Source organism: Vicugna pacos, chromosome 18 (genome assembly GCF_048564905.1).
Source record: "Vicugna pacos chromosome 18, VicPac4, whole genome shotgun sequence".
Lineage (NCBI taxonomy): Eukaryota > Metazoa > Chordata > Mammalia > Artiodactyla > Camelidae > Vicugna > Vicugna pacos.
Window position 1 is genome coordinate 26427810 of NC_133004.1, and position 12942 is coordinate 26440751.

Here is a 12942-nt window from a genome sequence, read left to right on the forward strand (position 1 = left end):
AAAGATGAAGATCACATCCTGGGAAGAGAGTAAAATTCAGTGGGCCTGGAACCAATCATTAAAGATCAGCAAGAGAAGAATTGATTTATCCCCTGCTCCTTCAATATCATCTTACAAGAACTGAACACTCAGGATCTAGAAAAGATAAACACTGTCATCAATTATCCAAGCGAGTCGGGTAGGGATTGTGGAAGATGGGGGCGTTCCCCCCTCCATGCCTGTGTGAGGTGGCTGAGGTCAGGGTTCAGCCCATTGTGGTTATGTGGGAAGATGGGCTTAGTGTGGCCAGATCCTTAGATTTCTCTAAAGAAGCCAGACATCAGGGTTTTTCATGCTCCAGAATAACTTTAAAAATAAATAAATAAAATCCCTGAGCTGGGCAAGCAAAACCATGGGTAGGCTAGATTCAGTTTATGTGGCCGCTCGTAGCCGGCTTTAGTTTGGTACAAGGTGTTCAGACGGTCAGCCCTTGTATGTTTGGAACCTACTGGGGGCACAGGGAGTTAGAAGCAGCTCTGTCTTCACGTTACTTAAAGCCTGACTGAGTAGGTGGTCCCCGCACATCAAGACTAAAGAAAATTAGCAAACAGATTCTCGGTATGTGAAAAAAAATCACATCGTCCTCAGAATTTGCTGTGTATAAAGGTCTAGTTCTGGGAAGCAAAGGAAACTCTACCAGTTCTCATCTTCCAGGAGGAAAAGGGGACTTGTTATCTGATAGAGGAAGTCACTCATTACACAAGTCAATATCATAGGAATTCAGAGCCCGCGGGAGCCAGATAAGGGAGGGAGTATTCAGCCATCAACAGAATGAGGGACCCAAGTGTTGGATGGTGCAGATGGAGGACTGTTCAGCTGCATTAGCCCTGAGGGGGTGAGTGGGGATGAGACCGAAGGAGGCAGAGAGGAGGGGATGGGGTGCGTTACCATGCACTAATGCAAAATGCCGACTGTTACATCTTTGCATAGAAAACCTTCACTTTGGCTATTCTAAATCTTCATACCAGCCATTCTCAGTGGGACGTATCAATCCCAAGGGGCAAAAATTTATTGAAAGGCCAGAAAAAATACCTTCCTCTTTTTCTGTTTAGAGCAGATATACATATAGCACATATATAGAATATCTGTGGTATTAAAATGTCGTGGGGGAGGGCAATGAGGAAGAAATGTCTAAAAAGACTCATTGGGAGGCCAGTAATGAAAAAGATTGAGAAACACTGCCCCACCCTGATGCAAGCGGAGCAAATAACACCAGGTTTTGAGTGTTTTCGATGCCCTGTTCCTTTTACAGTCTTGTTTAATCTGCAACCACCTTTCAGAGAGGCGCTACTTCTCTCTCTGTTTACAGAGAGAAAAACAGAGGCTCAGAGAGAAAGGTGCTCAAGGTCACTCAGCTACTAAATCAAAAGAACCAGGATCAGAATCTAGTCACTCTGATCCTGTATTACTGCTGGTTAGGACCGAGGCAAATGCAGATTCCTAACCGCCAAGCTCCAATGCTGAAAATTAAAAAAACTGTTCTAAAAAAGTAGTCACATCAAGTGTGGCTTCCTTCTCTGGGCTCCTGTTGGGATCAGGGTTGTAGCCCTTGGCATTCACTTGTCCAGTGTGCTACCATCCTGAGAGACTGTGCACTCCTTAAGAAGAACCCATCTTATCCATGTATCCTCCAAGGCTCCAGGTGATTTTCCTAGTGTCACTTCCTTGTGCATAGTAGATCCTTAAGCGGTGTTAACTGAATTTATTAATTCAGCACAACTCGTAAGGGATGCATCAGTTAGCTGTTGCCACAGGAATGCTGCGTAACAAACAACTCCAAAAACCCAGTGTTGTACAGCAAACAGCATTTATTTCTCACCCACACATCTGTGGGTTTGCTTGGAGTTTGACTGAACCAGGCTGTGTTTGGCTGTGCTTGACTCCAGGTCACAGATTCTGTTTAGGTTTAGTGCCTTCTAGCCCAGTGAACTAACCTGGGCCATTTTCTTCTTCTGGAATAAGCTAGAAGTGCTCTAAGTGGCAACCAGAAATGCACAATGTCTGTGAGTCCTTGACTTGGAACTGGCACACTGTCACTTCTGCTGTGTTCCACTGGTAAAGGCAAGTCATGTGACCATACCCAACCTCAGTGGAGGTGTCCAAGGTGGGGGAAGTAGAATATTTGCTGAAAAACAATGAATTTACCATAGAAGTTAATATATATTAAGAGTTTACTATTTTCCAGGATTATTCTGAAGACTTTACATGTGTTAAATGATTCAAATTTCTCCAACAATCCCATGTGAAGGTCCTATTATTATCCCTGTTTTACAGACTAAAATATTAAAGCTCAGAGAGGTTAAATAACATGCCAGAGAGCACACAGCTAGTAAGTAATAAAGCTGGGAACTGATTTCTGGCAAGAAGTTCCAGAACCTCCTGCAGTATAATTCTGTGCATGTCTCCGTCAAGATATGCTTCATTTTCTCTTTGGAGGAGTTTAGCCTTCAGTGTTTACCAGGGGTTGAATAAAAATATATTGAATTGTGACACTCTTGTAGATGCTGAGTGGACTCTGTCCCTAAGAAAATCATGACAAATTTCAAATGAATTCATGCATCATCATAAAATTCTAGAAATTGAAGGAAGCTTTGTAATCATCTAGACAAGCTTTCTTTGGCTTATTTTTTCAAATTAAGACTATTTTTTTAAAAGAAATTTTAGGTTCACAGTAAAATCGAAGGGAAGGAAACAGACTTCCCCACATACCCTTTGCCCCACACATGCATGGCCTCCCCCAATATCAGGGTCCCCCACCAGAGTGGCACATGTGTTACAATTGTACCTACATGGACACATCATTATCACCCAAAGTCCACAGTTTACATTAGGGTTCACTCTTGGTGGTGTGACATTCTATGGGTTTGACAAATATCCATCATTATGGTGTCACTGAGTGTATTTCTGCTGCCTCAAACCCCTCTGAATTCTGTCTTCATCCCTCCACCCCACAGGCAGGTATTTTTCAAACGCTGAGTTGTGACCCGTTAACAACTCTTACTGACCGTTCTGTGCTCAGTCATATCTAGTGTGGTGGGATTAACTGGCGATGTCTCCCACGTCTTCGTTCCAGTGAACCCTGCTTATGTGGGTGATGACAGCCCTGGTCAAGCTTACAGAGACCCACTCTTGTCTGGATGTGATTGGCTCAAGTCACCCCAAGGTAAGGCTTAAATGGACAGTGACCCCCAAATCAACCCTAAAAAACATGTTCAAGGCAATGCAAACATTGCCGTTCCTCTTGGCCTCCGGTGTGATAACTAATTCTCTCCTTCCTGAATGTATCACAGTGGGGTTTTCTTGTAGACATCAGAGTTTTTTCCCTTCTGGATAGCAAGGTGTCTCCATGAAGATTCTTCTGGTTGCAAGTAACAGAAACCCAAATCACACCGGCCCAAGACTTGTGTGGTGCAAAGGACATGGGGAAACAAAGAATTGAAGCTAGAATTACCATCTGGCACTTAGTATGGTGCCTGGTGCATAGTAGGTGCTCAAAGATACTTGTTGAATGAATTATGGGAACCAGGGCCTCTGAGTCTGAAGCGACGGCTCCATGCCACCTGGACTCTCTTTTCCTCCATCTATTTGTCATCTGCGCTTGATTCAGCATCTCTTAAAGCTTCACCTCATTCATCTTAACCCCAGTCAGGCCTTCTCTGCAGGCCTGGGAGCATGGCCAGTAGCAGGACCAGGCATACACTCAGCTCAGCAATCTCATTGCAAAGTTTTCCTTTCTCCCTGGGCCTATCAGTCAGTGCTGAGGAAAGACACTGTCCAGCCCCATTTGGGGCACATACCTGCACGTGGACCAATCATTTTTAGATAGGAAAAAAGACATGGCCATCCCATGGCTAGATAGAGGCAGACAGATAGCGGGGTGGCCGCCCAAGGCAGTCAGGAGATAATTGTTTATAAACCCATCTGGATTTACACAGGTATGTACAATTATAAACATAGAAGTTTTAGGCCAGAGGCACCAAATTGAAAAGCAAATCCCGCCCTTTGATTATGAGTCATTGAGAAGAATCTCTACCTTCTGTTTCTAGAATCCCACTGCCTTTAACAAAGAATTCTGTTGCCTAGCTACTGGGACAGATGTCTCTGCAGGAAAGCAGGCCTCTTTGCGAGGAGACCCTCTGGTGTGGGTGCGGGGAGTTGTGCTGTGATTTGTGTGGCACTGGCTTTGTCGATCTCATCCTGGCGTTAAAATCTGTGCATGGGGCGGTTCTTGGTGACTGCGATCACTTTTCCTGGCGGTTCCCGACAATGCCAGTGTGACTGCCGTATGAGGTCTTGGGAAGCCCACCCCAGTGGAGACTGAGGCTTGGAAGAGGCGAGAGATGCTGTCTGATGACCAAGTGAATGAAATCGTCATCGAGGTTGAGAATGTCCCATCTGGGGTCCAAAGCCGTCCATCTTCAAATCAGACTTTTCCAGGCAAGATGCTGGTGACCTCAGGCTTCAGCCTCATCTCCTCCGTTTCTGACACCGACGTGACCGACTCTCAGGTTCTCAGCAATCGGCATGACAGAAAAAGAAAGCAGTTGTTCCAGTTTTCAACATCTATGAATGACTCGTTTTCTCAGACCCTTCACAGCTTGGGAAGCTTGAGCTTAGACACCCCTCGGACTTCACATGAGAACATCCAAGGTAGTAAGACACGGGGCCAGAAAAGTTAGGACAGGAGCAGCGGCGTCTTCCAAGCTGTCCACAGGGCTCTGGGTTTTTAAGACTTCGAGTAGGTTGAAGGTTTGGTAGATGACCTGAGGATGCTAGAGACCCAGGAAGGGGTCACTGTGAGAGCACATAATCCCGAAGAAGGAGTTTATCTTGATCAGGCTAGTTTCATGTGCCTGATGTCCTGACTTTCTGTTATCCATCCAATTTACTTTTAGTTACTCCCCACACTCCACCCCTGTGAGGCAGGCATGCCTATCATTTCCATGTGCATGATGAGGAAACTGAGGCTCGGGGAAATTAAATGATGTGGCAGATCTGGGATTAAATGCAGATCTGCCTGGTTCCCAAGCCTGACGCCGTAACCGCTGTCCTGTCCTGCTTTGGTCCACTTCCTCCCCACCCCAGACTGGACAGCACCGGATGCCTCTTATTGTCAAGTCTGCCGTGAAATCACGTCTTAGCTGAGCCCTCCCTGCCTCTCTGCTCCTGATGCCAAACACTGGTTTCTTGGATGCTGTTTCTGTTTCATCCCATAATACTCCAGGCATAAAGGCCAGCTGCTGTCAGTGATTTCTAAGAGGGGGAAAAATCCATTCACATCAAAGCATTTTGTGGCTTTAGCTCTTTTATTGAAGATGGGGGTGTCTCCTCTCAAGCTGCTGTCTCCCCGAATTTCTGTTTTTTTCCCCTCCTCCCTCCTTCTCCTTTTCCCCTCTGTCTGTCCTCACTTCCTTCTCAGGAAAAACACAAAGTCCTCATCTCCAGCTGAGTGATTTGGTGGCCCTCTTCGGCGGATTCTCCCTCCACCTCAACTACCTCATTAAAACGAGGAATTGTGTCTCACTCAAGGACAGGACCGGGGGGCCAGCCCACTCCCCTGTCACTGTCCAAGCCGGCCCCCCCAGCTGCTTCCCTCACTGGTACAGAATGTGGCACATGTGACACACAGGAGGAAGGATCTGTCATTTCCTTGTTTTTTGAGTTTTGCTTTTTTCTTTTTGAGAAGGAAGAAACCTTTTCTAAGAAACTCTTCAGCTCACCACCCCTCACAGAACATTGGTCAACGTATCACATGCCTGGGCCAAAATCGTTCACCCGCAAGGGGGCCGGGACCATCAGGATAGGCCTGGACTCACTGGGACCGTCCCCTGTGCCTGGAGATGGGTGCCACCCTATGGAAGCCATGGGAGGGGGGTAGACTCCTAAACAAAATTGGATTCTATTAAAAAGGACATATGACTTTGGGGTAGGAGACCAACAGTATCTGCCATGCTGACCCAGAATGTGAATTTGAGTTATTGGGAGAATGTGGGTGGGAGTCGTTTCTGGATGGGAAGAACATAACACAACAGTCAAGAAACATAAAGAAGATGCTTGGGTCTGGAGTACAGGGGGCGAGAGAAAGCCATGGGGACATGGCAGAGGCAGGAGAGCCAGACTGACCAAATGCTCTGGGTCTCACTGGCTTTGCTAAATGTTTCTTGTCACCAGAAAAAGGAAACCACTAAATTGGAATTGCATGCAAACGACCATTTGCTTTGCTTCCGAAATTTAACACATCCTCATGCTGTCTTCTTGTTTTTGCTTGTGAGCTTTGGGATCACTGAGCCCATATATTCTTCTTGTTCTCTTATAAAAACATGCTCTATCTTCAGCACCATATTTTAAAATGCCATTATTCTGCTAAAGGGAAAATAAATTCCATTTATTTTTTGTCTGCAGGACAAAAGTTAATCGCATCACTGATACCCATGACATCTAGAGACAGAATTAAAGCCATCAGGAATCAGCCAAGGACCATGGAAGAAAAAAGGAACCTTAGGTATGGACCAAAAGCTTTTCTTCTTGCCCATGATTTCATGCAAACCTCAAGATCAGTCAAGGTTAGCATCCCTAGAATTAAGTCACGTGATCAGAAGGACACCCTCCCCCTCTGTGGTACTCTTGCCTAAAACCTGCAACCCCAGTCTACCCAGAGAAGAAAATCAGGCAAACCCCGATTGAGGGACATTCTACAAAGTACCTGAGCAGTATTCCTCAAAACTGTCAAGGTCATCAAAAAGAAGGAAAGACTGAAAAACGGTCACAGACTAGAGGGTTCTAAAGAGACAGGACAACCAATGCAGTGTGGTATCGTGGATGGGTCTTGGAAGAGAAAATGGGCATTGGTGGAAAAACTAATAAAATCAGAACAGCCTGGAGTTCAGGAAAAAGTAATACACCAATGCTGGTTTCTTAGTTCTGACAAATCTACCATGGAAATGTAAGATGTTAGTGGGGAAATGAAATGCTGAGCAGTAGATGGGACGTTTCTGTACTCTTTTTGGTATCTTCTCTGTATGTCTCAAAATACTCATAAAAAAAAAAAGAAAGCAAAATTCCAAGACGACACAACCCCAGCAGCTTTCTAACTAACCCCAGAAGTCCAAAAACAAGAATGGGAGGTGTTTAAGCCTTCATACCTTCTTACATTTATGTTTCCTCAACCCTTTCTTTTTCCTTTTGCAATTTGTAGTAGTTGGCAGAAACGAGTAGAGTGGATACAATTGCTAACAAATAATCCAACAATGCAATTGTTCTGAGGTTGCAAAGCTAACTTTGAAAGTCTGGACAGGGAGACAGATTGATCAACAAGTAATTTATAAATGACAGAAAGAAAATCCGGCCACACCAAGGTAGAAGGAGATGGCAGTGGGAGGACTAGAAGAAAAGATAACAATCTGCTTGAGCAAAACAGGAGGACAGCTGAGCTGAGCCTTGGAAGATGGTGATGTGGGGGTGGGCCTTTGTGGGGGACCAGATAGAGCCAGGGAAGGGCCAGAGCAAAGGAGATGTGATGAGTTCATGGAAAGGTAGAGAGACTGACCACGGATAGATCTTTCTGAAAACACTCTTTCAAACTCTGCACGGCTCCCTCTGTCACAGAGTAAGGGCCTTATGATGGCCCAAAAGACGTCACAGCACGGTTTGCAGCCTGACCTTTGGGGCTGGGTGATTCTGTGCTGTGGAGGCTGCTCTGTGCATTGTAAGGTGTGTAGTAGCATCTGTGGTCTCTCTCACTAGATGCCAGAGATACCCGCTCTGTCCCCAGTTTTACAACCAGTGGAGTCTCCAGACATTGCCAAGTGTCCCTGGGGGGGCAAAATCTCCCAGGTTGAGAGCTGCTCACTTGCAGGACCCCCCACCCACCCATGATTGTTCCACTCTTCACCCTGCCCCCTGCTCATTCCATTCCAGTCATCCTGGCCTCCTTGGGGCTTCTTATTGGCTGTTCCAGACATTCCCTTATCCATAGACTAACCCAGTGACCAACCAAACTTGGGTCCGCCTGCCTGAGTGCAGTAAAGCCACTCCATTGACAGGATTGTGGTGAAGGACAGTGTAGTGTTTACTGCAGGGCGTCAACCAAGGAGTCCAGGCAGCTGGTGTTTAAAAGACCTGAATTCCCCGATGGCTTTCAGGGAAAAGTTTTTAAAGACAGGGTGAAGGAGGAGGGCTGTGGAGTGCGTGATCAGCTCATGGACATTCTTCTGATTGGTGGGAGGTGAGGTAATCAGGAGCCAACATCATTGACCTTCTGTTTCCCACCAGCCTGGGGACCACGTGCCTGTGCGCAGGATACAGCTAACTTCTTCCACCTGTGGGGTTTTCTGTATCTGCAAAACAGCTCAAAGGACACGGCTCAGATTATTATCTAGAGCCTTTGAGGAGGAACTAAATGTCCTTGACTTTATTTATTGGCTAAACTATTACTATTGTGTCTTATTTGGCTGTTTTCCTTTCTTTCTGTATTTTTTCACTTCTCAGATTAAATGTATTCTTTGGAACTCAGGGAAGACCTTGGAGGCTAAAGGTTTTCTATAGATAAGAGGCAGGCAGAGGACATGATGTGGGGGGAGTCTATCTTGGGCAGTTTCCATAGGGTCTTCCTCGGTTATAATCCCTCCTCTCCTTCAAGACTTTGCTCAAATATGGCGCCATCCCAAACTGTAACATGGTCCTCACCCTAGCATTTCTCATCTCCTTACTCTGCTCTGTTTTTCCCTTTTTCTTTCCCGTAGTATACATCACCTTCGATCATCCAGTACCACTCACCCACTTTAGTATATTTATTGTTTATTTTCTTTCTCTTCCAACTGGGATGTCTCCTCCATGAGCTAAGGAAATCCATCTCTATCTCACCAACTGGGACGGTGCCTGGCACATTGCAGGCGCTCAGGAAATATTTGGGGAATGAATGATTACAGCATTGGTGTCTCTCACTTTTCTTCTACCATTTCCCACAGGAAAATGGTTGACAGGGAGAAAAGCAAGCAGCCTCGTGGTGTCCTGGACTTCCACTGCTGTGCTCAGGGTCTGAGCTCCATTGCCCTGGTAAGTCTGTCCTGACTGCGATCAAGAAATGGGCACAGCGTAGGGTGAAGGCAGGGAGGTGGGAGAGTGCGGGTGAGAGGGGACCCACAGGGAAGAGGAACCAAATCAGGGCTCTTTCACTGAAAGATGTAGGAGTTGGGTCAGTCTAGGTGCAGGGGGACGCCAGGTAGGAGTGGGCAGGTCTAAGAGGTTGCTGCGTTATCTGGGCAACTTAGCCACTGCAAGTGTCACTTTCAACGGCAAACCTGGGAAGGTAATAAATAATAGCACTCACCTTAGGGGGTGGTCCTGCAGGTTAAAGGACATAACGTTTATAAACGCATTTGGCACGGTGCCTGGCGCGTGGAACCGCTCTGGAAACGGCGGCCGTTGTTGCTATTATGAGACCTGCTCAGTAGACATTTATTGAGGGGTTGTCACGCCGCACACTCTGTGTCTACCCACCCCCAGGCGTACCGGAGAGCCAAGAGCAGCCTGTCAGAGCTGCTCAGTTCCATCAGCCTGTGGCAGAAGACACTCAAGGTCATCGGAGGCAAGTTCGGCACCAGCGTCCTCTCCTATTTCAACTTTCTCAGGTGGCTTTTGAAGTTCAACATTTTCTCGTTCGTTGTGACCTTCAGCTTCATCATAATCCCTCAGTTAACTGTGGCCGAAAAGAACAACCTCCAATTCACTGGACTGGAATTTTTAACCGGGGCGGTAAGTTCTCCATCTTCCCCATCCAGAGTTCACCATCTCGGAAACCCACGTTCACGCCTGCCAGTTACCCTTCCAAGCCTCTCATTTTGCCTGAGAGACAACGAGGAAAGTGGGGATTTAAAATGTTTTCCTTTACCCCCAAATAACGTATACACAGTGTAGCAGAATTTCTGTCTCCCAAGGTAACCAGAGTTACCACAGGTTAACAGTTTTTATTGCCCAGAATCCTCTCCTTTGCATACATATGGACACATTATACATGTACATATGCATCTTTTTAAACAAAAATGAATTATTTGTATACTACATCTGACTTGCCTTCTTCCACCTAAGATGTGTTGACATCTCATACTAGTGTTCATGGACCTACCTTTTCTTTCTTTTTTATGCTTCTTTCTGCAAAATACAATGCTCCTTAAAAAAAATAATCCTAGCTTAGGAGAGAACAAACTAAGGAAAGTTTGTTACTAACTCTCCAGTTTGGAGTGTATCTTTGTGCACCATTTTTTTTCCTGTACAGTCATAGATAGATATATAGATACACCTAGATATATAGCTAGATAGATAGTTAAACATTTTTAAAAAATGAAACAAAAAGAGGATAGGATGTAATAAGTCTTGCTTTGCAACATTTTTTGCTTTACTCTGTATCTAGACCATGGACATGCATCCACATTATTCTTTTTAATAACAACCACAGTGTATTTACCCAGCTCCCTATGAAGCATATAGCCCCTGCCTTGTGAGTTTACTTTCTAGAAGAGATTTCCACCATTGAGATTCTGTAGATGGACAAACTACAGCCCAAGGGGTGAATCTGGCCTGCCACCTGTTTCTGTATAGCCTGCAAAATACGATTCATTTCTACGTTTTTAAGTAGTTGGAAAAAAATGGAAAGAAGAATCACATTTTGTAAAACATGAAAATTATATGAAATGCAAATTGCAGTGCCTGTAAATCAAATTCTTTTGGAACATAGGCACACCCATTTGTTTATGTATCCGTGCTGCTTTCCTACTAGACAGCGGAGCTGAGTGGCTGTGGGCCCGTCAGGTCAAAGACCTTTACTATCTAGCTCTTTACAGAAAAAATTTGCTGACTATCGCAGTAGAATGTTCAAAGTGAGGTTCATCCATTTCTCTTTTTGTTGTTGTTGTTAAAAAAATTTTTTCCCTTGGAATAGATGCATTAAAATGCAATTGTGTCCATTTCTCCTTCATTTTTTCTCATTATTATGTCTATTTTGTGTTTTTGTATATATGAAACATTTTATTATGAAAATTCTCGAAGTTATAGGAAAATAAAGGGTAGTAAAATAAACACCCATGGACCCACTACATAGATTTTAAATTGTTAGCATTTTGCCAAATTTGTTTTAGCTTATCATCTTTTGAAGCATTTTACAGTAAATATCAGACATCAGAACGTATCTGGCTCAGTGTCTTTAACGTGCATCTCTGAGCAATAAGGACCCTTTTCTGCAGTCACTATACATTATGACACCCAGGAATGTGAAGAGTTAATGTCTAAATTCCAGGTCACATTCAGATTTTCCCAGTTGTCCCCAAAATGTCTTTCTTAGCTTCTTGTTCAGACCAGGATCCAAGCAAAGACCACACCTTGCATTCAGTTGTTTTTCTCTGAAGCCTCTGTTAATCTAGAATGGTCTCCCCAGAGTCCCTGCGCCTTTTTTTCTTGACATTGGCTTGTTGTTGCAGAAACCAGGCCAGCTGTCAGGCAGATTCCAATGTCCTACCTCCTGCACTTGTCTGATTGTTTCCCCAGGGTCTCCCTAATTTGTTCCTCTAATTTATACAGGCCTCTTATTTCCTGTAAATTGAAATTTAGACGTAAAGGCTTGATGTTTTTTCATTTTAAACATGTTTGACCATAATGCTTATGATAGATGACAGAGGCATGTAACAGCTGGCTGTCTTGTTTTTGGCTATGCTTCCATGCTTGGTCACCGGGTCCAGGGTGTGACCGCTGGGTCCCTCCATTGTAAAGTTATGTTGGTTTGAGAGTCCTTTGCACATCTAAGAGCCTCATGATAAAGCGTCTAGGTTCTCAGTGGCCTTGGGTGCCACTTTCTTGCAAAGAAAGTGTCTAAACTGACCGGTGCAAGCTTCTCGCATAACGGAAGAGGTCAACTGTGCGGGCCATAGTCATTCATTTTTTTCTCAAGACACCCGCCTGATCTAGCGTTTACTGTGCCTTTCAGGGTTATTTTAGTGACACAGTGATGTACTACGGCTTTTACACCAACTCTACGATCCGGCACGGGAACGGTGGGGCATCCTACGACATGCAGCTGGCCTACATCTTCACAGTCGGAGTGTGTTTGGTCATCTGCTTTTTCAGTTTGCTGTTCAGGTATGGCGTGTCTGCATTTCCTGATTCTAAGCTCTTTTTTTAGATCTAAGCAAAATTCAAGAGACTCAAAAGTTACCTGGGGAACGGTTTCTCTGCAAGTTCAACTTTCAGTTGCTATCTGATCGTTCCTTGTTTGATTAGAGGAAGAGAGGTTTTCAGGTGCTTTTAAAGAAACTGGTCATTCTGAAAATACAGATGCAATGACTCAGCCAATATGATGGACAGCCGTCAATTGACAATTGTCAAAGAGGAGGTACGATGTTCTATCTCTGTAAAGTCATGGACTGGGGAGCTTAAACAACAGAAATGTATTTTCTCAGGTTCTGGAGGCTAGAAATCCGAGATCAAGATGCCAGCAGGGCTGGTTTCTTTTGAGGCATCTCTCCTTGGCTTGCAGATGGCCGCCACCTTGTGGGTCCTCACGTGATCTTCCCTCCAGTGAATGCACCTTAATTTCCTCTTCTTAGAAGGACACCAACTATTTGGATTAAGGCCCACTTTAACTTAATTACCTCTGTAAAGACCCTATCTGCAAATACTGTCACTTTCTGAGGTCCTAGGGATTAGAATGTCAACATATTAATTTTTAAGGGATACAGTTCAGCCCATAATAACCTCACTGCCAGCACGATAATCCAAAATAAAACAAGATTTTGTTTTGTCCGATCAAACTAGGACTTGTTTCTTAAGCTGGTATTATCCAGTGGTGGCAAATTTTGGGACGGTAGTGTTCCTTTTACTGAGCACTTTTTACAGGCCAGGCTCAGTACCAAGTCC

General features: G+C 44.8%; 1 protein-coding gene and 1 long non-coding RNA gene across 6 annotated transcripts in view; one reads left to right on the forward strand and one right to left on the reverse strand.

The window, feature by feature from the left end:
- Positions 1-12942, forward strand: part of TMC5 (transmembrane channel like 5) — a 36119-nt gene that overhangs the window by 2861 nt on the left and 20316 nt on the right. For 3 of the 5 annotated variants that reach the window (XM_072942684.1, XM_072942686.1, XM_072942685.1), the window contains exons 3-7: positions 3113-3202; positions 6442-6541; positions 9006-9093; positions 9544-9792; positions 12014-12165. In XM_072942684.1, the coding sequence (XP_072798785.1) occupies positions 3113-3202; positions 6442-6541; positions 9006-9093; positions 9544-9792; positions 12014-12165 (679 nt within the window). Of the gene's footprint in view, positions 1-3112; positions 3203-4160; positions 4690-6441; positions 6542-9005; positions 9094-9543; positions 9793-12013; positions 12166-12942 lie in introns of those variants that run through there. The other 2 variants (XM_072942687.1, XM_072942688.1) reach the window with 1 other exon arrangement.
- Positions 1830-3961, reverse strand: LOC140687076 (uncharacterized). The gene is made up of 2 exons (XR_012061138.1): positions 3837-3961; positions 1830-2164 (listed from the first exon to the last, which is right to left on the reverse strand). It is a non-coding gene; the product is annotated as an uncharacterized lncRNA (long non-coding RNA).